Raw genomic sequence first — 25,028 nt, forward strand, 5'->3', positions numbered from 1 at the left:
TTGTTTGTTGATTGTTGTGCATAATATTAAACAAGATGACTTTTTATCACCAAAATTCTTCACTGGCTTCCAAAATAGTTGACAGGAAACTCTTCAGCTGGTTCTGAACTCTTCATTTCTTTTAGAATCGATTTTAAGGTCACTTTACTCACAAAGCTCTTAAGCGCCTTCTTACATTTCAGACCTTTTAACTCGTTATCAGCCACTGAGAGCTTTTTCTATGATGCTTTGTTCTTAAAGCACCTTGACTGGCATTTTATGTATGAAAGCTGCTTTACAAATAAAAGTTGTTATTGTTCCTGCTTCTGTTGCAGTCTTAAATTTGAGGGGAAGGATACAGGAAACAATCAGCATGAATAAAATGAATGAATTAAAATGTATGTGAGCATTAATTGTTTTTGTGTGTTTCTAGGATGTGCGGGTGCTACGAGGCCCTGGATGGGGGCAACACGGCCGACGCTCTCGTGGATTTCACCGGGGGCGTGTCTGAGCCGATGGACTTGATGGAGGACGGGTTCAAAGAAGATGAAGAGAAACGCAACGAGCTGTTCGAGAGAGTCCTGAAAGTCCACAACAGAGGAGGCCTCATCAGCTGCTCGATCCGGGTGAGAAGGGACAAACCATCACAGCGGCTGAGTGATAACATGAACTCAGGAACGGCCGAATGATTTTCAGACCGACTGAGTGAGTGTCGTCGTGTCTTTCCAGGCAAACAGTGCGGCGGACATGGAGGCCAGGCTGGCCTGCGGCCTGGTGAAGGGTCATGCCTACGCTGTGACAGACGTCCGCAGGGTGAGGCTGGGCCACGGCCTGCTGGCCTACTTCAAGTCGGACAAACTCACCATGATCCGCATGAGGAACCCCTGGGGACAGAGGGAGTGGAACGGGCCCTGGAGCGACAGGTGAGGAAGACGAGGTGTGGAGTATAGGAGGGGGTTCAGCAGGAAAGAAAAGGGAAAAGATTAACTGATGACGGAGAGGCGTTCTTCTTCTAAATCAGGTTCGACATCAGGTTGTCTGCTGATGATTTCCTCTGAAGGCCAATCAGGACGCAGGCAGCAGTGGAAGAAGTATTCAGATCCTTTGCTTTAGTAAAAGTACTGGTACAACAATGCGAAAATACTCTGTTACACATAAAGGTTTGTCATTCAAAATCCTACTGAGACAAAGGTACCAGCTGGCCGCTTCACTTTGTGAAGCCGAAAAGGTTCAAACCACTGGTGTAATATTTAACACTTTTTTCAGATTATTGTATATTCATCAGGGAAAATCTTTATTTTAGTAACTACAGCTGCTCAAAGACTTAGTGGAGTATAAAATGCATTTATTTTTTAAAAAGTATGTGTAAAGTAGCAGGAAATGCAAACATTTAAGCACAATACAGTTATTTTAAATCTGTCAAGAGATGAAGATGATGATGATGATTTGTAGTTCCAGGGGACCAGACTAAAAACCAGTTTGTAAGTACTTGTGTCAATCTTTTTATTTTTTGGTCTTTTTTAATTCAAGTGTTTCTCTCTTTCTGCCTGTTTGCAGCTCTGAAGAGTGGAATAAAGTCAGTAAGAGCGAGCGGGAGAGGATCGGCGTCACCGTGCAGGACGATGGCGAGTTCTGGTCAGTATTAGTGCAACGCCGCCCCCTGTTGGAAACACAAGCTGCCTGCATGCGGAGCTTGGTGACCTGCCTCTAAAGCAGGGGTGGGGACCCTTTTCCCTATCGAGGGCCATTTCAGCTTTTGTAAGGGCCATACTCAGTGGCCCCCCCCAGAGATTTTTCTGACTAGCTAGGGTGGCAATGATGGGTGGGGGGTGGGTGTGACTGATTATACAATAAATGACTGAATTTCCTCTCTCCCTTCCTCCAGGATGACGTTTGATGACTTTATCGCCAACTTCACAGACCTCATCCTGTGTCGTCTCATCAACACATCCTACCTGAGTTTACATAAGACCTGGGAGGAGGCCGTGCTGCGGGGCTCCTGGCGTCGCCACGACGACCCGCTTCTCAACCGAGCCGGGGGCTGCATCAACAACAAGCACTCCTTCCTCCAGAACCCGCAGGTGTTATGTCCTCTCATTTATTCAGAGCTTCTCTGATGTGGAAGAGGAATGAACTCTGACTCTGATGTGTGTATTTGTCTTCTGTGTTGCAGTACGTGTTTGACGTGAAGAAGCCGGAGGACGAGGTGCTGATCTGTTTGCAGCAGAAAGATCGCAGAGCCACGCTGAGACAGGGACGAGGAGAAAACCTAGCTATTGGCTTCGACATACACAGGGTCAGTTCAGCTTGTGTGTGTGTGTGTTCATGTGGGACTACACACTGCTCTCTGGTGCCCCCTTGTGGAGATGACGCTGACAGGCAGAGTCCAGAGCTGTGGAGGGTAGAGAGGGAGATAATCTGTCTCTCTGTGTCCAGGTAGAGTTAAACAGGACCTACCGGATGCACGTCACCCAGCAGAAGGCTGGTGGGAGCATCTACATCAACTCAAGGTCTGTGTTCATACGCATTGACCTGAAGGAGGGCCGGTACGTCATCATACCCACAACCTTTGACCCCGGCCTGGAGGGAGACTTCCTGCTCCGCATCTTCACAGACGTGCCCTCTGACTGCAAGTAGGGACACACTGCACTAATGCTAGAGTCGCTTTTGTGTTTTCTTTTTAATTTTAAAATATTTCCTACACATGGATTCACTTGGGTCGCTAACCTGCAAGTTGCTCTTTAACCAGCCGAGCTAATGACAGACAACAGAGATAAGACGTAAGAACAGGAACACAAGAGCAAATACAAGGACTCTCTCTGTCTCTGCTGCAGGGAGTTGACTCTAGACGAGCCACCACGCACCTGCTGGTCCGGGTTGTGTGGTTATCCCTCTCTGGTCTCTCAGGTCTACATACTGAGGGCAGATGGACTCGCAGGACAGGACTCTGATGGAGGTAGATTTTAATTAATTACTTTACAGGATGTGGACAGATGACTGACTCAAACATTTAATCAGGACAAAACTGAACTTTATTTGCTAAATATTGTTTTAAGTCAGTCGCCGGAGGTTGTTTTCAGATTTAGCGATCATGAGAGAAGACATCCAGTTGTGTACAAATATTTCTGCTGTACGCAGTATGTGCCTGATATTCTCCAGATCTTAATTTTACAGTTATGTTAACATGCAGCTGCCTATTTTAGCCTCTACTATATACAACATGTTAGCTAGAAGAATGGTACAGCTAAGTCATAATGGAGATGGGAATTAAATGTGTGTGTGTGTGTGTCTCTCTCTCTCTCTCTCTCTCTCTCCAGCGTCGGACCCCTACGTGATAATCCGTTGTGAAGGAGAGAAAGTTCGTTCTCCGGTCTATAAAAACACTCGCAGCCCTGTCTTCAACACAAAGGGGCTCTTCTACAGGAAGAAAGCCAACCAGCCAATCAGCATCGAGGTGTGTGCGTGTGTGTGTGCGCGTGCGTGCGTGCGTGCGTGCATGCGTGCAGACAGAAATGTGTGTATTCTGTTGGCGGATTGAAGCAGTGAATTCCTCCCTCACTGTGTCTCTCAGATCTACAACAACAACGTGTTGATGGATTCCTTCCTGGGTCAGGTGACGTTGCCAGCTGAGCAAGGCGATTTCCAGCAGACGCTCCACCTGAGGGACAAGGGTGATCGCCGTGACAACGACCTCCCTGGAACCATCACCGTCGCCGTAGTAACAAGTACGGTGCTCACCAACATCTGAGACAGCTGTCAGATATGTTGCTGTGTCATTTAAGTTTTAATTAAGTTACCAGTTTACAACTAAACCTTGCGAGAAGCTGCGGCTGTCGGGGGAAATGTTCAGCAGAAATAGATGGTTTACTTTTTGGACAACTAAGTTTACTTATAGAAGATTACACATCCAGCAAGAAAGTAGAGATCATCAGAGGCTGTGATGAAAAATACAAACACAGGACACCTGATTCTCTCGCTGTGCTTCAGCTCGATGCCCACAAATACCTGTTTACAAAATGATTTACAGTACCTGTACTGGTTGATCTGAATGTCCTGAAAACAAGTCTGAGACACAAACAATCTCCAGCTAGTTTAGAAACATTCTTCACATGCGTTAAGGTGACTTTTTCCTCCGATCGGCTCTCATTTCCATCATCTGCTACTTCCTGTCATTTTTATTCTGCTGTTTAAAGGTACAATCTGTAAGTTTAAAATGTGCCAAAAAAAAAGAACTTACATTATCAACAGAACATGAAGAAGTAACTGTTATCTGAAAGACGTCTATGTGTTGCGTTGCAGACATATCTACTGAAGTTAGCATGCTAACCAGCTAGCTGTGGCACGTCTTGTCATGTAAAACCACTTTGTACCTGAAGAGGCGACAGTTTGATGATCTCTTTCAGAGATAAATGCGAGTTTGCTACGTTTCACAAGCCCTCTCAGCTTTTCTACTAAGGCGATGCTTTTGCCGCAGTGTAAACACCAACAATCTAGCTAGCTGCATGGCTAACTGAGCTAACGGCAGCAAGTAGCTTTAGCTAAAGATAACTACAGCAAAGGGTATCTTGAGCAGCAGTTAGCGGTTGCTGTGGTGATACGCTGCCCCCTGTTGGTTTGGAGCGACCTTTGTTCTGTTTTATCTTATTTTTCAACTCTTTTAAAATACTATTTGTGTCTTTTTTATTACCTTCTTTTATACTTTGCCTCAGTCTTTCATGTCTTCTGTAAAGCACTTTGTATTACGATTACAAATATATACAAATGCCTTGCCTGGTAGCATAACGCCATGTTTAAACAGAGCCAGCTACTGGCAAAAATCCTCCATTGTGGCATTAGCTGGATTAAATATGTCTCTACTGATGCAGCATCCTGTAGCTAACAGGCTCCCAGGAACCACGCTGAGCTGTCATGATGGGAATATAAAGAAGTGAGAATATAATGCTACGAATTACCAATCCTATGTCAGTGATCCTCATGGTGACCTACATGAAGACCCTGAATGAATTACTTGTATTCGAGTCTTTGCCTCATGTGTTTACACCAACGCATCTTGTAACTTACTTGGTCAGATGAAGTATTTCATTGCACTGATATTCAACAATATCTGATTAAAACCTCATTTCTGTTCAGTCTTTGACATTTTTTGGCCACAATGGGGGAGGTTAAGATTCAGGAGTTTCCTTTAGGAAACACTCTTAGAAATGTGGAGTATATGTGAGGTCTCTGTCTAAATTAACTCTACGATGCCACTATGATTTTAACACATTTCCATTTACTCGCATGTTTGCATATTTAGAATAATTAGTCATCTTTGTGTTTACTTCATTCATTGTATTTCACTGCTCATGTAAAGTGATAATTGTACATTTTATAACTGATGTGTTTAATATGAACATGGAAGAATACATTTAACTGTATTCATGCTGAATTCATGACGTCATGAACTCTCTCTCATCGTCAACCCTACATTTCCCAAATAAAGACAGTGTGTAGTCTTAACTCTTAGGAAGGTTTATGCATGACGCTTATTTTAACAGGGAGAATAAATGTGAAATTAGGTCAAACTTAGATTTGTGACATATATCAAATAAAACGTTTCTAGACCTCGAACATTTCTCTGATACAAAGACAGTCCACTCACAGCTGATGTCGTCTGCGTCTGCTTTCAGCGACAGCGTGTCTGGAAGTGAAGGAAAGAGAGAAAACAGGCGTCTCTTTACAGTTGTCTTTATTTTGCCAGGAAATAAATTATTCAACTTTAAAAAATATTTGAAACAAGCAAAACAACGCAGCACATCAAAGTAGTTGAACTATCTGCTCCCACCCCGACAACACAAAGTTCCATGTCTTTACGTGATGTAGTGGCAAACATTCAGCTGGTTTAGGCTGTGACCGATTGTGTTTACTTCAAGTTTGTCATTATGCAAGGCTACAGGTAAGTCCGCCCACCTGCGCAGGCCGGGCTGATGGGCAGGTACACGGTTTCAAATGATAAAAACACAGCAACCAAAGCCCGCTCCACAGGATAAAAACCACTTTCAGCCCCGTAAAACTCATCTCAAGGTAAACCAGATGTCTCCGATCAGGATCAAATGACTGAAAAAGCTACAGAAAGGTTTCAGTTTCACCAGCTAATACTGATGACTGATTGGACAAAATAGAACACATTCTACGATTGTATATCATGGTTTAAAATACAGGATGTCTTATAAAAGGGCAGTAAAATAAGACCAGTACTTGTATTTCAATAAACGTTACCTTGGAGGGAAGTGGCATGTTTGTATGCTGTAAATACTTATAAAAAAAAAAAAGTTAAAACACAGTTTCTGTTCAGTTTAAAGCTCGGGTCTGAAAGCTGTACAGTCGGTGTTGATAAAGCAGATGGTGAAGCTTGGTGTGCTGTAACAGAAAACTCTGATGCATCATTCAATATGATGACCAAAGTATAAAAAAAAAAAAAAAAAAAAACAGTGATGTGTTAGTGGCACAAGTCAAAGGTGTCGATCACTCAGCGAGAACCTGTGAAAAACCTCTGCAAGAGAAATTCAAGCTTGTCAATCTGGAAACAAGTCCACAGCCATGCTAACGGCTCTCTGGGGCTGTATGTATGCTTAAGAAGTGCTCAGAGTTAGCATGCTAACATTTAGGTGATACACCAACCAACAGAACAGCCCAGCAGCTTGTTCACTCACTGTGTCGAGGGACTGCGCTGTGCAGAAACCAGACGACCTCACTGCCTCAGTAAACACACATGGATAAAATAGTAGAAATGCAAATTATTTTCAGCTTTACTTTAAATTTGATGGGGAAAACCAAACAACCATTAAAGCTGTGAAATAAACAAAGCATCAACCACTGATGTCCAAGAAGTCCTAACTCACCGGGCCTCATTTCACTGCACTCCATGAACTCCAGTTTAGACAATTCAAAACAGAGCGTCAGACTAGCTGCAAGAACTCCAGCTGAGCCGGGTCTGTGCATAGAGGATAGAACTGCATAATGTGATCGACATGGGGAGTTTGGTTCATTAAGAGCAAACATCCTGGTCTCGCAGTCACAGGAAGTAAAAAGCTGTTTTAACATTTTGCACACAAACTGTAGGTGTGAATCGAATCATCAGAGGCGGGAAGCGAATTAAATTCGACTAAAATTTCAAACAGAGGAGAGCTGCAGTAAACAAATACTGTGTCAGCTCTTTGAATGTGCACCAACATCGTTCCAAAAACAAAAGAAACAACAACATCTCAACCGACAAAGCAAGTAACATTCTTCATAAATACAGAATAAATATTAAAAAAATTCAATCCCACACATTCACTGTTGTCTCTCGTCTTCCTCGCTGCTCAACAGGATGTCCAACATCACAGCAGCACAACTTAATGTCACCGAGTTAAATCGCAGCAGTGACAAACGGACGTATGTGTAGCATTTGAATGCAGTGTTTTTGACTTGGGCCTGTGGAGCTCTCCTGATCTCAGTGCAACTCAGCAGTTTCTTCCCTTTCTAACTCACTGTTCCTGCAGCGGACCCTGCAGCCACCGACGGGCCGAACGCGTCAAACCGAAAATATTTTACAAGTCTAAGCAGCAGCAAGAATGTAGTCACAAAATGAAAATCAACAGTGAGCAGGTGTCGATGTGACTGCAGAGTTTCAGTTGCTTTAACACTTTCAGAAACGTTTTAAAAGCCGTTCACACACAAACGCCCCTTGTCGACTCCCTACAACTGCTTCTAAAGGAAAAAGACATTTTCCACATGCGAGGATCTGAAAAACAGAAGCAGAGAGAAACACAAGAAGCAACAGAAAGCAGCGTCTCCGTTTCCTGCTCGCCATTCCTCGCTCTAGTCTTTGTCTGAATTGATCGATCTGATCGACTGATTGTTAAATCCAAAATGAAGAAAGGATTGTACGACTTTAAGAAGCTGATCTGTCCATGCCACTCCAAACTTAAAGCAGAGTTTCACTCCAAACTGCTATAATGTGTTCATTTAAAACTGCAATGCATAAAAAAATAATAAGGGGAGCAGATAAGAAAACGGGACTTAAATACTGAGATTCAGCTTCAGGCCAGAAGAGTCCTTGAAGAGTATATTTTTCATCAGTTCACACTTTTCTTTAAGTTCACTGTAAAAGAAAATAAACTAAAAATCCAGATGTTGCAAAGGATCCTATTTTTGTTGATTTAAAGAGATCCACTGAGCGGGACATTTTACAGTTGAAAATATGCTCTCTGGTGGACAAACTATGCAATGGAGGCATCGTGTCTAATTGACTTCCAAAAACATCTTTAAAAAGATCAACCTGTGCAGGTTCAGTGAGGTCACTGTTTGAGGCGATCAGACGTGACTCTGGGCGGCTGTGACCCAGTCTGTCGTCTGAAAGGCTAATCCTCCTGTTCACAAGTCAAAGGGTCTTTGAGCAAAACACACAAGCCCAGAGTGCTGTCAGTCAGTGCCCTGTCCCAGTCCACCGCGTGTGTGTGTGTGTATTACAAAGCGCAGTTAGCCTATAGATGAAATCCCAATCAGGCCACAGAATCAGACAGGTCACAACATACAGTGTGACACCTGTTAACAGACACACAGGTGGAATTCTGGGACAGCGACTGTGACGAGCACCTGAGCGCAGCGGCCCAGTCAGACGCCTGCAGCCTCACATCTGAATGCTGGACTGGATTTTCAGCTCCACCTCTTACAGCGGGCGGGCCTCCACAACACCTCGTAGTGAAAATAAAAACTAAGGAGGGAACTGAAACAGACACGACTGAAGCCACAGCTGATCTGTCAGCCAACACGCTGCAACAACGGCTGCTTTGAGTCAAACGGTTCACTTTGAGGATGACGGACCTCTGTGTCACACACACACACATACAAATACAAACAAAAACACACACACACACACTATGATGGCTATATGAACTCTCCTATGGCTCAGACAGTGTTCTCCTTTGGGGGGGAGAGCAGCTCATTCACTTTAAACCTTAATGAAACAGCATCCTCCTGCACTGACACTGTGCTAAGAATGACTGAGTGGAAGTTCAGTCCTGGAGCTTCAGTCCAGTCTGTGTACGTATTTGTCTCTTCAACTCTAGACGTGTCCCTCTTTCATGCATTCAGCTGGTATTTAATCTCACAATGTTCGGAGGGTCTTTACACACCAAATAAACAGTTTGCAGTTTGATAATTTCCCAACACAGACGAGGGTCTCCAGACAATACTTGTTTACCTGTTGACAAACTTTCCCTGCCACAGGGCTAAAGAGAAAAACGAGATATCAGCATTTAAACAGTCCCGACCCGCCTGGACACAACCACAGAGTGTCTCAGATCCTCCACAGAACAAAAAGAAACGGAAAACCAGAAAGCAGCATGCTGTTCAAAGTGCGCACACGATACACACATCGAAAACACCTGATGCACACCATGCACTCATACACTCACACACACTCACACACAATTTGGCAAAATACTCCTCGGTAGTTTAGACTAATCTCTCCACCCGTGTCCGCTCCTCCTCCATGGCAGCTTTCACTCGCGGCGGTTTGCATTCCCAGTTCAAAAATAAGACAAATGTAGAACAGGAGGGATGCAGAATGGCTGCCGCTTCGATGGCTGCTGTGGCATTAAGTGAAAGCAAAGGATTGATAACAGCTTGTTCCATCCTCCCTACACTGCTCCTCCTCCTCCTCCTCCTCCTCCTCTTCAGTCTGTTGCTGATGAAATAAGGCAGGAAGTATTTCATTTAATAATGTCACTATTTTTTTTTTTCTTCTGAGCTGCTGGCAGGCGGCGCAGGCTGCAGTGCCTCCCCTCTGATCGACACTAGAGGGCAGCACACACACACACAGACAGTCCGACTCCACGCCTCGAAAAGACACTCCGATAACAAACTGGTGTCTCACAAACACAAAAATATCCACACGTCCTCGTCCTGCAGCACGCGCCCTACTTATCGTCACCCCTCTCCTCTTCCTCAGACACTCGCTCCTCGTCCCTCCTCTTGTAGGTTTTCAAGCGCCGCTCGCAGGCCAGGAGTAAAAAACAGAGCGAGAAAGCGCTCCTCCCTCGCTGCCTATGCCATGTAGATGAAGGTGTTGATGTCTGCCTCGTCCCTCTTTATGTACTTGTGTTCGATGAGCCACTCGATCTGCTCCTTGATCATCTTCTTCTGAGGCAGAAACATGTTCTTCAGGATCTCCACCAGCTCCGTCTGCAGCTGGGCGTTGCTGATCCTCTTCCTCATCTTCATGATTTGGATGATGGCCTCCTGGATGAAGAAAAAAAAATCTAGTATTACACCTTTACAAGGTACAAACACATGCTCATCCCTGCTGTCCTGGCTGCATTAGACCAGCTGCTGCTTCAAAAAGGCTCCAGATCAGATTTATGAGTTAAAAGTAGCTGGAGGTCTTTAAAAAGTCTCATTCAGCTGCTCCAAAGTCTAAGACAAGGAAAGGTTTTAGTAATAATCCCATACTGACTCCTGTTCATACTGATGATGGAGGATTAAATAAACAGAAGTTCATATGAGGCTCCAGTTTGCTTCCCTGCTCCGTGTTGGAGGGATAACAACACAAAGAGGGAACACGACACTAAACACGCCGTCAGCCTGCAAAGATCCGTCTGTCTCATCCAGACTGCTGACAGCTGATCTTCAGGGTGATTTTCCACACGAGGACGGTCTTTCTCTCGTCTCTCATTGAAGAGCTATCCTCTAGGTGCTGTTTCAACATGCAGGAGCAGGTTTGTAGGATTTTAAGTCTATATTTGATCCTATCCTGTAAGATTAATCTGTCATGATAACGTTTTTAAACTGCTCATTTTCTAATGTGCTGAGAGAGGACAAGTTTTCAGCTTCCATACGAGATGATTCCTGTGGAACAAACTAGTGCTGCTTCAATGGTTTATCTATTTTTAACTCTTCTCTGTAAAGCACACTGTGACTAAAACATACCTGACATTTGCTAAATAAAAGACACATTATGATTGGTTTGGTTTCTATAGCAACCAGGTCTTAACCTGTGATGGACGCAGAACCCCAAAACTGCTCCTGATGGTCCGACCACCAACGCCTGCTTAATCTGCGTACCTGAGTTCTGAGTATTCTGAGCTGAACGATTCCTTCATTCTCCTCTTCTCTCATTCGCTCTGTGGTGAGCTGCAGTCGACCAATCAGGTTGATCTTTCCCCGCTTCTGGACTTTGGAGTTTTTGCTGAGAAAAAACAGACGCAAGGACACAGAAGATCAATGGCCAAAATACTGAATGAGTACTTCACGGTGAGGTGCACGTTAACAGCCTGCAGAGCTGAGCTGTAGAGCAGAACAGAAATAGCTAATAAATTTGTTTGGGAATAAGAATATACATATTTATTTATAACTTTAGATGTAATTATACTACTTTATGGGAAAAACTTTCATATTCCTCCTCAGCTGTTCGGGAAAAAGAGTAAAAGTAAATCAATGAGACAGGAAGTGGACGTAACCTCTAGGAACTCATTAACATACATGAGTGAGAACTCCTGGTTGACGTAGAAGAGCGTGCTGTCGGTGAAGTCTTTGGGCGAGCTAACTGGGGGGTCATAAGACAACACCTGTCTCTTCAGCTTGGGGAAGGCAACCAGAGACTGCAGAGAGGACAGAAAGGACATTTTAAGATATGGAACAACATCACTGCTGAAGTCAGAAATACTGCCGACGTGTGTGTGTGTCCTTAAAGGCAGAACAGAATGGTTTCATACGATTCATGACGTGCTCCGTGACTTCTTTAACGCTCCTGCTGCTGTTTTTGTAGCTGATCAGAAGTTCAGATCTTTGAGAGGCCCTCTGTTATTTTTAACCTGTGCACAGAGGCACTTTTTCTGAGAAACTGATCCAGCACCAGTCTCTGCTTGCAAACATTAGTGAGCTGGGATGTGGATGTAGATGAGTGATTCTGATATTTCAGATCAGTCTTTGGCATGTTCACAAACTGACAGCTGGTGGGTTACGACTGACAGAAAAAACAAAACCAACAGATGGCCGGTAAGGCTGCATTCAGTCTGAGCTGTGTGCTGCCGGCAGTGTCTTCTTTCTGTGTTTTTAGCCTCAGTAAATGTCTTAATCCTGCAGACGTGTACTGTAATTGGTGGAGTGACATAAAGCATTTCAAAGGTTTTCTCGGTCTTACCCAGAGTGTGCGGCGCAGCTCGGCGTCAGGCAGCTCTGTGGCCAGTTTGAGGTTCTCAAAGCTGATCCTCTCTCTGGGCCGCTGGTTCCAGGCGAACAGCACGGCGAGCTGGAACGTCGTCACCTCCAGGTCGTACTGACCCACCTCGTTTTTAAAGGTGATCTGAGCAGATGGGAGGAGAAACAGAGAAGGTGAGAAGTGTCCCCTCACTGGAGACACAGAAGACACACAGAAACACCACCTCAGGCTCCACCCACCAGTCAATTCCACACTCGTATAATAAATGATGTGAAGACTTTGAAGGAGTGTAATAAAAGTTACTCTTTTTCTGCAATGGAAGTTCTCACTATACTGACACGATGTGATTCAAGTGAATCATGTCCATGCTGTCTTCACTTAGAGACGATCTGGCCACAGAAGCAGAGGACAGACAGAGAGCTTCATCACATGGAGCAACGACAATCACCTGAAGGTCAATATCAGCACAACCAATCAGCTCGTAGTGACTACGATGCTTCAAATACGGACGCTGCTGCAGAGGAGCTACAAACTGTAAACGGCTGAGGCTTCACACACATGTTGAACCTGCAGCTCAGAAGATCTAAACAATCAGCTTAAATATTAAGGTGGACACCCAAGAACAGAGTCACCAACTCAGCATCTGACCAAATGTGAAACATGACCACAATCTGCCTTCAGCTCCTGAGTGATGCTGCTGAATAATGACCAGAAAAGAGTTTCTCCACAACATCATGATGTCACAGTGAAGTTGACCTTTGACCTTTTGGATATAACATGTCATGACCTCATCATTTCATCCTCTGAGACATTTGTGTGAAATTTTGACATAATCAGCAAATAAATTCTTGAGTTATGGTCAAAAATATGTTTTGTGAGGTCACAGTGACCAGTGGCGTGCAAGGGGGGGGGCCCAGTTTTTGAAAAACGTGCGCTAAAGTGCCCTCTTGGACTCCAAAACGCGTGCTAAAGTGCCCTCTGGGAGCCAAAACGCGTGCTAAAGTGCCCTCTTCAGTGGCGAGGATGCGCTATATGTGCCCTTTTTTTTCTTTCCGCCCCTGCCCTTCAAAAAGTCTGTGCACGCCACTGACAGTGACATTTGGTTACTCTGGTAATATATTGCACCATATTTGTTTGAATTAATTCAACAGGTGGCCTGTTCATACATAATGCACCTCTAAGGAGAAGTGAGGAAGAGGACGAGGAAGATAAAGTTCAGGGAGTAGAGAGTTTGCATGAAGAAGCAACATTTATCCCGATAATTATCTCCATGAGGTTGTGATGGCTGGCTCTTGGTGGCAGCAGAGACTCGTCTTTTTCTGCTGTCGCGGCTCACTCACAATGCCGTTGGACATGAGGTGATGCCAGTGGAGTTTGCGACCGCTGTGATTCCTCTTGTAGAAGTCTTCCACCTCAGGGATCAGGTCCTCGAGCTCCGTGGGCAGCGACACGAAAACCTTCTCGCTGCTTCGTGACCAAGCTCCAGCGTTCAGGATCTTGATGTTCACGCTGTCCGCTGCAGGGGAAGAGGAAGAAGAACTCTGAGAAAGTGCAGCTTTAAAACATATCCTTCACCCAGAGAAGCGTTTATGTTTGGGTAGAAAGGGGACAGGCGTGTGGCGTAACAAAAAACACTTCTACAGGTGCTGGATCAAAAATCTGCACGCTGTACTGATGTCTCCCAGCAACTTGAACTGATGTAACAGAGAGATCTGTCAGGCGTTAATCAGCAACATGGACAACACGCCTGGCTCTGCTCTGCCTGGTCCAGCATGAAGCAGATTGACTCTGGATCATGCAGATCACAATCACCCGAGTGATGAATGTGTTTGCGTCTATTTATTGCTTGTTCTGCTTTGTGATGGTGATTCGACCATGTGTGTGCAACAGTGTATGAGCGTTGGCTGACAAACAGTTTGCTTTTTACTAGATCTTCATCCATCCAAACGTAACTTTATGTGAACTTTGACCTATAAATACATGGAACACTTGTAATTGGAGGATCAACGTTTTGCAATGACTAACTTGGACACTTGGAACCTTGGCTTTTTTTTAAAATTCACTTTATTGATCCCAAAGTGGGAAATTATTCTCTGCATTTCACCCATCACTGTTTTTGAAACACACACATGCACATGCAACATGCAGTGAAACACACAGGGCATCAGGCGCCCGGGGAGCATATAGGGGGGGTTAAGTGCCTTGCTCGGGGGCACATCAGCCTGCTAATGGAGGGGGGAGGGGGTACTCCACCACACCCAAATTTTTCTGTAGAACCGGCGACCTTCCAATCACAAGCCGCTTCTCCAACCTCTAGGCCACGGCTGCCCCAAATGGTATCACACTGTGAATGTGTACAGTGTGATTATTCTGTCTATATGTTGTTCTGTTTGTTCTGCTTGACATGAAAAATAATAATAATCATAAACAAAGTTAAAAAAAAAACAAAGACAAACCCCTCTCCCTGTCTCTGGTGTCTCAAAAAGTCTAAAATGTAAAAATGTCAAAATGCATCAAAATCCTACAACACGGTGTGTGTGTGTGTGTGTGTGTGTGTGTGTGTGTGTGTGTGTGTGTGGTACCTGGAAGAGCCAGCTTGTTGTGTTTGTGCATCTCTTTGAAGACCTGATTGAGATCCTCTGAGACCTTGATGTCCTGAAACATCCTGGCCAGCTTGTTGACATAATCGGCAGGCATTCCTACTTCCTACACACACACACGCGCGCGCACACACGCACACGCACACACACACACACGCACGCACACGCGCGCGCACACACACACACACACAATATTATTTATATTATTTTTCAGTCGATTCAGCTCTGTTACTCCCTCCACTGCTGAACAGGCTTCAGTGTGGATTTCCCCTGCTGCGAGTGCAAACACAGGTATTCACAGCTCGGCATGGCTCGACACAACTAAAGCACGCTGAACCAGGCCAGCGGAAAAAAACATTACAACATAAACTTAATTGAAGGAAAGTGTAGCTCACTCTCAGCCACTCCACCATGTTCTCTTCAATCTCACTGTCTGCTGAAATGTCCAGAATCAGGCGCCTGGTCAGGTGAGCTTTGTGGTAACGCATGAACACATCTTTATTCTGGACGTACTTCAACACCAAGAGCTGCGAGGAGAGAAGACAAAGAACAAATCCTGAAGTGGTCTGAAAATGGATCGCCTAAAAGCTAGTTAGCCTGAGCTGAGCCATGTTTAATAAAAGCCAAACGGGACAGGGACTCACCACTTCTTTGAGTTTGAGTTCGATCTCCTCTGAGTTGAGTTTCTTGCTGAGAGGAGTCTTCCTCAGCAGCATGTCACAGTAGTTCGCCAGCAGCTCGGGACACTTTGACTCGGGCTGAGTCTTCATCCCCACACTGGGTGGACGGGGAACACACACGCATTTACACACACACCACAACACTGTGACTGGTTTTAACTGAACAGAAAACAACGCTGGGTCGCTCCACGTGGAAACAAACAGTTGCACCTCCTCACCCTTTCTGTTTCATAGGCAGCTCCAGTTTGAAGATTGTGGCGTCGTTGACGACAGCCTTGTACGCCTGCGGGGGGAGGAGCAACAGAAAACATGTACGAGCTATTATAGCCATTCAAAACAGAGCAGAGCACAGCAGAGGACCAAACAAGCACGGCTACAAATACATTATTAATGAGCTGGTTATGCTTTTGATTAATCAATGATCCATTTAGTCTATAAAAGGACAGAAAATATAGTAACTCAAGACTCAAAGGTCTCAACATGGTGCAGATAAAGAAAATGAGAAAACGCCTTCAGCACAGCGGAGATTTAAAATAGGGAAATTATTCACATTTAATCAGCTGGTTATCAAAACTGCGTTGATGGTCGGATAAAACGGACCTTATCTCTTGCAGTGAGGAAGCGTGGGTCGTCCTGGAAGGCCTCCTTCACCAGTTTACTGAAGCGGTTGAACAAAGTCAGCAGCTGCTCCACATACTTCTCAGAGTCCTGGACAAACACACACAGAACTCAGTACTGATGTCCCACACTGAATCCTCATTCCTGCTTTACACACATCTGCTACACAACATGTGCATCAGCGTTTCATAAATACACAACAAGTCTGGGTTTAATCATGAACACACGCATGAAGTGAACACCGAGGAGGCTAACATGCTAACTCCTTGCTGAAGTGAACGTTTGTGCACGTACAGTAGTGATCGTCTCGGCAGCAGCCACCATGTCTGCTAGTCCAGCACTGATGATATGTTCTTCCAGGTCCTTCAGCATGGGCTCGATCCCGCTGGGAACCTTGTCCATCAGCGAAAACATCAGGTGCAGCTCTGCTCCGGGGAGAGGAAGAAGAAAGAGACGACACAGATTTGATGATGAATTGATAAAGTGCATGTGTTCCTCAGCAGCTTCAGGTAACAAGAAACAGATCTGGGAACGTAATAATGAATACACAGAGTAAAAAAAGACTATAGATGATAGATAGATGAGAACCGACGGTACAGGAAGTCAAGAGAGGTGCTACAACTGGAAAATATCATCAGTAAGTAAAAATAACGCTCTGTTGGTTTTCATATCCGTTTTTTATCTGTCAGCATTTAAAATTTTTATTGAAGTATCATTGAAAGAGTTAAAATCTATTCAAACAACATCGTAGTACTCTAAACCTCCGCCCTGAGGGCAGCAGCTGGTGCTCAGTGAGTGCATATGACGGCTCAGATGTCATGTTGCCGGCTTGCCTGCCTGTTCTTGGTCGACTGCAGGGATGGATGCTGTCTTACACCCGCAGCACTGCGAGGTTACCAAACTAAACGGAGACACTGAATCTAATCAGGCCCTCAAGGACCACCTAATAAATAACTTCCATACGATTTGGATAGTCCCCTGAAGAAGTTCAGATATTGTTGTAGTGTGCTGTTCGGTGATTTGTATGAGACCTGTGAGATGGTTTCATTGTGGCTGGTAACACACCTCTGGGGGGGGGGGGGGGTGTTCTGTTTTCTAGGTTTAACACAGACCTGCCGTTTACAGGTGGGTGGTACTATCTAATAATTAGAGGGTGGACATTCAGCTCATCCAGCTTCAGAAACTAATTGATGTGACTGTAAAATATTAAACTCTGAACTCAAATCCACAAATAAAAGCCGCGTACATGAGAATCAGAATCCGCGAAGTGCATCTAAATAAAATGCATCATGGCTGTGACAGCATCGTCCATACATCTATTCATGACTGTCACATTCAAGACGATGTCAAGGCAGTTTCACCCAGTGTCGCTATGACGATCAGCTGGAGAATCCCGCCTACACATTGACGGGTACCAGCTCAAGTGGAAAACGGCGCTGAATGAAGTACCTGGCACCAAGAACGCGTCGAGCCGAGCCGACCACACGGCGGAAACGAGGCTTTGTAAATGTTCATCAACAGCAACTGAGGCTGGATAGTTGGACAGCTCTACAGGTCCTGTTTGACCCAATGAACTCTGGGAGAAGCTATTTCCAACCTTAAAATCCAGCTGGCTGATGCAATACTGAATAACGAGTCCATTACAGATTGTGTCTTATAAAACAATCAAGGCAAACAGTGCATCAGTACTCACTGTCTGTCTCGTTGCGTTTGATCATCCCTGGACATTCAGCGAGGATGGTTTCTTTGAACGAGGTCACCAGAGCGTTCACACAACACTCCATAAGCTGTGAGAATACACAGAAAACAAAGACTCACTGCACTGAAACAAACTTCATGAGACTCCTGAAAGGTCGGCGTCTTGTTTCAGGATATGTTCGCTGCCGTTAATTGAAGTGAAACCACAATCTGAACCAATGACAAGAAGCAAACCTAAAAGAAAAGAGTTTATTAGGTGCAAAACCTTCAGTCTATCTTATTCTGATCTTCAAAGCTGAAACCAATTTTAGTTTATCACAGACATCCTGTCTGTATTGAATTATCAGCATAGATGACGGATAATAAGCAACAAGAAATTGCAGTCAGAATTGCCCAACATATGTTTGAGGTAATTTACAAAACCACTTGTCACACTGACATATTATCACCTCATAAACTTAGCATCATGCTAGTAAACACTATTTACACATCCAGGAGACACTGGGCAACATTATTACACATTTGGACCCCACCCCGACGAATGTAAATCCAGCATTCATTCGCAGAGACGTAAAAAGCAAATATTGATCAATATAAGATTATCCTCAAATATCAGTCTCTGCCTCAAAAATACAGAAGGGGTCAGGCTCCATTCTGCTGTTTTACACAAACATACTGTATGTGAGCTAATGAGATGATCTAAAATCAGAGAAAAGTAGATTCAGGGTGGGATCAGGGAAACATTTCTACAGAAACTGATGACAAAACATGCTATGATGCTCCAGATGCTGCCAAACACACTTACTGCTTGAACAGAGTTACATTCACGACGTGTCTCTAGATATCGAAGTGCTCTCTTCTCCTCTTCTCTCAGCTTTGCGTCTGCCTGCAGGGAAACACACATTAACACAAAACACAGCTGCTGCAGTAACAACATTTCTTTCCTCAAATCTGTCAACAAATTTTACCTTAATGCTACACCAGGGTGAAAGTCGCATTTACATGTTAGTCATTTGTATTATTGTAATCCAAACAGAAAGACTGTCTGCTCTGCAAAAACACAATATATCCCAGTTTGCACAGCTGCGTGTTGGCCATCCAGCTTTGAGTTTTGAGTCTGATCAAGCTAAACATCTGAGTAATCTGCATCCTTCACAGGAACACTTGTGCTCCTATCATCGTGGCTCACATATTTCATGTAGTTCTGGACGCCGTTCTGCTGCAGGTAGGACGGTGCTTGTGTTCTGTAAAACCTCTCTGTGGAGTCCAGGTATGCCTTCTCGAAGTTATCCCTGTAGATCTGCAGCTTGTCCTCTGGGTTTGAACACAGGTTCACTGGTGGGAGAGAAAGACGGAGAATCGGACAAAAAGAGGTTTAATTAGTGTTCGTCCGTTCCCTCCTGGATATTTACTGCAAAAATTCAGAGGTTCTGTGTTTATTTAAACGCACACGTTAACAAAAAAAAACACATCTTAACAATGTTGTGTTCATCTGCATTTATTTCTGTCTGTCTTACCGTACGACTCTCGCACGCCTATAACAAGCTGGGAGTCGAAGGCCTCCCCCTGCCTCTCAGCGTGCACCAGCTTCATGGCGCTGTCCTGCAGGCGACTCTTAATGTTAGAAAAGATTGACTCGTTCCACGTGTCCAGCATCAGCTAGAAGAGTTAAGGGAAGGCCAGTAATGAACAGGCATCAAGTTCACCAAAAATAAAACAAGTCACACTTCCTGCCATCCAAGAATAGTTGAGCCAAATTGAATTACTAAGTGCTTTGAACAAAACTTCTTTCGTCTGCTGACTGAATCATATTCACTCAGCCGCCCACAACCTCCTCCTCTACAGCACTTTATCTCAAAATGAAATGCTTTTTCTGAGACCTTCTTCACAGAGATCAAACAAATATCACATGATTCATAAGTTTTTCTGTCATAGGAGGATTTTTAGGCACAGTGACCCACAGCTCCTCTCTACAGCCTACTTATACCTCTGATCATTTTGAACATAATGCTTTCCCACATCTTTTCCATCTCACAACCTCTTCTGCATATTACAACTCCTCTCCTTTCTATTTTCTCCTCTCTCCTTAACTTGCTAAAGTTGCTTATGATTTTGTCATTTCTCGTTGTGCCAACTTTTTTTATTCAAGATTCAGGATTCTTTATTGTCATTGAGCATGACATGTCAATGAAATTTTCATTGCAACCCCCATGTTAGAAACAAGATAATAAGACAGATTAGAGAGAATAAAATTAAGATAACTACAATAAAATAAACCAATGTGCAATAAAAATATTCGTAAATGCAATTAATTATTCATCCATTTCTCTCCAGCTTCTCTCAACTATTGTGCAAAATGTTGTTGTCCCTACTGGTCTTCCACCTGCCCCTGCTGTCCCTCTTCTTATCTAGTTCACCTCCTCTTCCTCCTCTCACCTTACGTACGATGCTGTCCTCCATGTTTGTTTTCTTGTTGCTGCCCTGTTTGCCCATCAGCGTGATCTCCAACTGACAGAAGGGTTTGGGCAGGATGTCGCACTGGGTGAAGAACTTTCGCCACTCTACAATGTAGGCCTTTAGCAAAGCTGTGTCGTCCTGGTGGCTCAGCACCCGCTGCCATGGAAACAGATGCAAGCAAAAGTTAGCGGTGGTAGAGGTCAACCCATAAATACTTATGAAACGCCGTGATGCTATGTTCTCTCTCTCTGCGTGTTTCGCCTTGAGTTGCTGCAGCTTTTATGGTAATCTGCGTTCAGTTCAGACTTGTGTCGTGTGAAAGACGTGTTGAGTTACCATCAGATTAAGGTAATGGGTGCATGACTGAAAAAGTCTTACCAAAACTCACGCCAAAAACAATCCATCAAACAGCAAAAACCCGTAAAAAGTGAACCAATGCGAACAGACTTACAGTAGACACACAGTACTTACAGCCTGTGCTTGTTTGATGAAGTCTAGGATGTCCTCTTTGAGGGCTTGATGGATTTTAGCTGGTCCTTTATCATCCCATAGACACACAGCATGGACATCTCTGGAGGGCAGACAAGAAGGAAATGGCATATCATTACAGTTAATTCAAGTTCATGACTAAATGTGATAAGAACATGTCTAAAACGGTGCATCTGATATCGACTCCACAGTACAGGACATGTGACTTTCAGTGCGGTGATGGTGTAACTACCCATGCAGACCGCTGCCACTGACAACAGCGAGGGTTTGGGAGGTCCTCTTTCTTCACAATATCATTTTCAAAAAGGTCATGTTGCCAGGCAACAAATGCAGATCAGAATTTTCTGTAATATTTGCACAGCATGTAAGCAAAAGAAACGTAGTGTCCATCTCAGAATAAAGGTTGATTTAAACCCAACGTCATGATCGCTGACAGAGAACAGCAAACACTGACAGACTGAGCTGCTCCTTGAGCAACACTCCAACACTGCCAACTGCTGCCTGGCCGTGATCGCACAGGACACACGATTGAATCCTGTCCCAGCTTTTCATTTTCTGTGGTTTCATCCCAGCATGTGTGCAGCTCCTCCAAACTATGTACCTCACACTCTGAGGCACACAGGAGGTGACAAATGGTAATTCAACTGATTCCTGCTTCGCATCTTTCTCTAGACCAAAAAAGAGCAATCACCAACTTTCTCTTTGTGGTCAATTCAACTCTCCACATTTTCCCTTCTGTTATTTAATATTAGTCTAATAAGTCAAGTGAATTTAATTTATATAGCTTGATATCAGAAATCATAATTTTGCCTCAAGTGGCTTAACAGTCGGAACAGCATCAGACACCCTCTGTCCTCAGAATCTCGATTCGGATAAGAAAACACTCACCAGATGTTACAACAATAATGAGGCAATCCTCCTCACACCTACTAAATTCAGAAAAGGCAACTGATGTACCAACACTGTCATATGCCATTACTGTCTCAACACAAAGTTTTCAATCAAAATCCTCATAATGTTAAGTTACACTACAAAATCCTATTTCACATGGAAATACATCAAAGCATTGAAGAAAGCGACGAGCCTTAACCCATAGTAGCTTTCTATCATGAGAGGTGGCTGTACATCAAGATCGCGATGTTACAAGACAAACAAGACACTCCATCCCAGTTTATGAGAGGGACACATCCCAGAACAACTTACCGACAAATGCATACCATGGTGTGGGGATTATGCAGAGGGCAACACCTGCTGGTAAAAACTAAGCCCGTCTATACTGTGTGTGTGTGTGTGTGTGTGTGTGTGTGTGGCTGAAATGCACGGAAATAGCACGCTGTGAGCAGCCTGTTGTGTCATTCTGCTTTCAAAGTAAGGCAACTGTGTTCAGGATCTGAAGCAGCAGCAGCCGTAGTAGCAGCTGCGTCGATCCCACATTGGACTACTTTCTTATGTAAGACAGAAAGAACTAAGGGACAGAGCAGAGAGCATCTCTTACGAGAACAAGTCGAACCACTGTTGCTTGGTGACGGCCTCCTGTCTGAGCAGCTTGAGAACGATGGGCCGCATCAGATCCCACTTGTCCTCAAACTGCAGGGACCCCTTGTTCTGCAGGAGAGATATGGGATGGGTGGAGTGGGAGGAAGAAGAGGATGGATGAAAAACAGAAATGTGAGGTGAGATGTTGGGGGAGAGAAAGCCAGAGAGGACAGAGACAGAAATGCAGAGACAAACAAAGATGAACACAAAGAATGAAGTCAGACCAAGTTTATATCAGTTTTGGTAACTGGCCACCTTGTAGACTTGCATGAACAACTGGTGAAATGTAATCTTTGTGAACAGAAGTTTAACTCTTGGAATGGTTCCACTGATCTCACATGCAGCACATTCAGTATTCAGACCCTTTGCTATGACACTTGAACTCATCTCTGTTGATTCTACACCTTGATTGTAGTCTACCTGTGGTAAATTCAACTCATTGGACATGAGGAATGAAATTAGCAGCTGCTACCTGCCACATACAGAGTGAATATTAACTGTAGCAGGTAAAAAATCCAGGTCAGTGTTTACATTTCTACAGCCGTCTACATAGATTTCAGAAGTGGCAGACAAAAACAACTGAGTGGCCATTCAGTGACCTTTCGTGCACACACCTGTCAGACTGTGTCAAGGGACAGATATTGGGAAATGTACAAAAAAACATCAGACTGTGAGAAGGCAGGTTCTCTGGTCTGATGAGACAAGACTGAACTGTTCGGCTTCAGCTCTCATCATCATGTCTGGAGGAAATGAGGCACCGCTCATCATCTGTACAATACCATCCGAACAGTGAAGCGTGCTGGTGACAGCATCATTCTGTGGGGATGTTTTTCAGGGGCAGGGGCTGCTCAGCTTTGAGGGAAGGCTGAACTGGGAAAAGTATAGAGATATCCTTAATGAAAACCTGATTCTGGCTCTCAGGACCTCAGACTCGGCAGGACAATGACACTAAGCACATAGCCGAGACAATGCGGCGACAACAATGTCCTTGAGTGGTCCAGCCAGAGCCTGGACGTGGGCCCGAGTGATCATCTCTGGAAAGACCTGAACATGGCCGTCCACCAAAGGTCCCTATTCACCCTGACAACTTGAGAGGGTTTGCAGGGAAGCTTGTCACATCACACTCAACGATACTCAAGGCTGTAATCACTGCCAAAGGTGTTTCAACTAAGAAATGAATTAAGTCTGAATACTTAATATGAATGAAATATTTACATTTTTCATTTTCATACATTTGCAAAATTTTCTACAATCCTGTTTTCACTTTGTCATTATGGGGTACTGAACGTAGCTTGATGAGCCTCTGACTGCACTGTCTGCTACACATCAAACAGTTCCAATGCTTCATATAGGCCGTTACATTCATTTCCACTGAAATAACCAGATCCCATGTTTTTGTGTCAGTTTAGAACACTATACAGGAAATTCTACATTTTTCTGAATCTCTTTATATATATTTCCTTCCAGGGCTGCAACAAAACTTATTTCCCTTGACTGATTGCATTGAGTCTACAATTTATCAACTAATGACCTGATAATTCAGTCTATTTAATGTCAGTAAATAATGAATAATGCCAGTCGCAATTTTACAAATTGCTTGTTTATATCACAGAAAAGCCAAATGGCCAATTCACATAAAATTATAAATCAAACGTTTTCTTGAAAAAAATACCAAGATCAGCTAGTTTTTCTTTGTTATCAATAATTACAGCACGAATGGGCACATTTAGGTAGCTGGTCAGGCTAAGAAATCTAAGAACTTAATGTAAGAGGGGTGTGTACCATTATTGTTATCTTAAACAACAGATTCATCAATAATAGCTGCAAGAATATTTAAAAAATAGTTTACAACCTTATCGAAACCTTGGCATATTGCGTAGGTTAGGAGAATTCTGGTCCATCCATCTCAACAAATAATCAGTGAAGCAGGACCCTGCGGGTCTCCATGAGGGTCCTGACACTGTCCAACATTAGCCGCCAGAGTGCGGGACGGGGGGCGGGCCGCCTGTCACAGCTACCTGGTCACTGAGCAGAGGCTAATTATTTTACTAGCTAATCATGTTCAGACAAGCCCTGAACAGTCTAACTTAGTTCACAGACAGCAAAGTGATGAACTGCTTTGCTAACAGATGATACTTAGCGGTGAACATGGCCTTGTACACACTGACGGTGTATTTGACAGGTTCATCTTCAGAGGAGATTGGTTTTCCGTCTGTTCGCTAGCAAAATTAGAGGCGCTAGCATGTTAGCAACAACTAGCCGAAAGAAAGAACTTTAGAGTTGCACTGCGGACGAGGACGAGTATCTGGTGTCGAAGTTCGCCTTTCCCTCGTACCGCGTTCTCCAGTATTGGGTTTGGGCATTGATACGGATCTTGTTAAGCTATGGTTCGTCGTCGCTGAGATGCCTGATTAGGGTAACGGCTACGGTTCAGTTTTGGTGTAGATTCACAGGAGAAGACAGTTTGGGGTCCGGTTCGAGGATTGGTTCTGTTCAAGGCAGGGGGGAAATAAAAGGTTCGGGAAACAGACCCCGACACAACACCGGATTTCAGCGAAAACGGTGGCAACTGTGACTTCAGGCGCATGTATTTGTGCATTTATTTCATATATTTGCACCATTAGGGCATGTATATATATGCCATAATGGTGCAAATATATAGCTGCATTATATATGAAAACAAAGAGTTTAAATCTGCACAGAAATACGGGAAAAACGATATATTCAAGCGCTTCTTACCTTTAACAAATTAGACGTCGCCATGTTTCTTCAACTTATCACCTCGCA

The 25,028-nt window shown here is 44.1% G+C and overlaps 2 protein-coding genes across 4 annotated transcripts in view; one reads left to right on the forward strand and one right to left on the reverse strand.

Moving 5' to 3' along the window:
• Positions 1 to 6,476, forward strand: part of LOC121608697 (calpain-5-like) — a 21,979-nt gene extending 15,503 nt beyond the window's left edge. For both annotated transcript variants that reach the window (XM_041939985.1, XM_041939984.1), the window contains exons 5-13: positions 413 to 605; positions 709 to 902; positions 1,537 to 1,614; positions 1,865 to 2,060; positions 2,153 to 2,275; positions 2,416 to 2,612; positions 2,814 to 2,935; positions 3,297 to 3,433; positions 3,551 to 6,476. In XM_041939985.1, coding sequence (XP_041795919.1) covers positions 413 to 605; positions 709 to 902; positions 1,537 to 1,614; positions 1,865 to 2,060; positions 2,153 to 2,275; positions 2,416 to 2,612; positions 2,814 to 2,935; positions 3,297 to 3,433; positions 3,551 to 3,727 — 1,417 coding nt within the window. In that variant the 3' untranslated portion in view covers positions 3,728 to 6,476. The remainder of the gene's footprint in view (positions 1 to 412; positions 606 to 708; positions 903 to 1,536; positions 1,615 to 1,864; positions 2,061 to 2,152; positions 2,276 to 2,415; positions 2,613 to 2,813; positions 2,936 to 3,296; positions 3,434 to 3,550) is intronic.
• Positions 5,691 to 25,028, reverse strand: LOC121608696 (cullin-5-like). Of its 2 annotated transcripts, none has more exons than XM_041939982.1 (19): positions 24,981 to 25,028; positions 22,201 to 22,310; positions 20,688 to 20,787; positions 20,196 to 20,372; positions 19,277 to 19,361; positions 18,949 to 19,094; positions 18,565 to 18,645; positions 17,755 to 17,848; positions 16,356 to 16,486; positions 16,044 to 16,151; positions 15,662 to 15,726; positions 15,408 to 15,540; positions 15,159 to 15,290; positions 14,746 to 14,869; positions 13,504 to 13,679; positions 12,146 to 12,307; positions 11,485 to 11,603; positions 11,068 to 11,191; positions 5,691 to 10,245 (listed from the first exon to the last, which is right to left on the reverse strand). In XM_041939982.1, the coding sequence occupies exons 1-19, from the start codon at positions 25,002 to 25,004 to the stop codon at positions 10,051 to 10,053; spliced, it is 2,286 nt and encodes a 761-aa protein (XP_041795916.1). In that variant the 5' UTR covers positions 25,005 to 25,028; the 3' UTR covers positions 5,691 to 10,050. The 2 variants fall into 2 exon arrangements, with proteins under 2 accessions (XP_041795916.1, XP_041795915.1); XM_041939981.1 differs by having other exon boundaries at positions 19,277 to 19,418.

The sequence above is a fragment of the Chelmon rostratus genome, chromosome 7 (genome assembly GCF_017976325.1).
Source record: "Chelmon rostratus isolate fCheRos1 chromosome 7, fCheRos1.pri, whole genome shotgun sequence".
Taxonomy (NCBI): domain Eukaryota; kingdom Metazoa; phylum Chordata; class Actinopteri; order Chaetodontiformes; family Chaetodontidae; genus Chelmon; species Chelmon rostratus.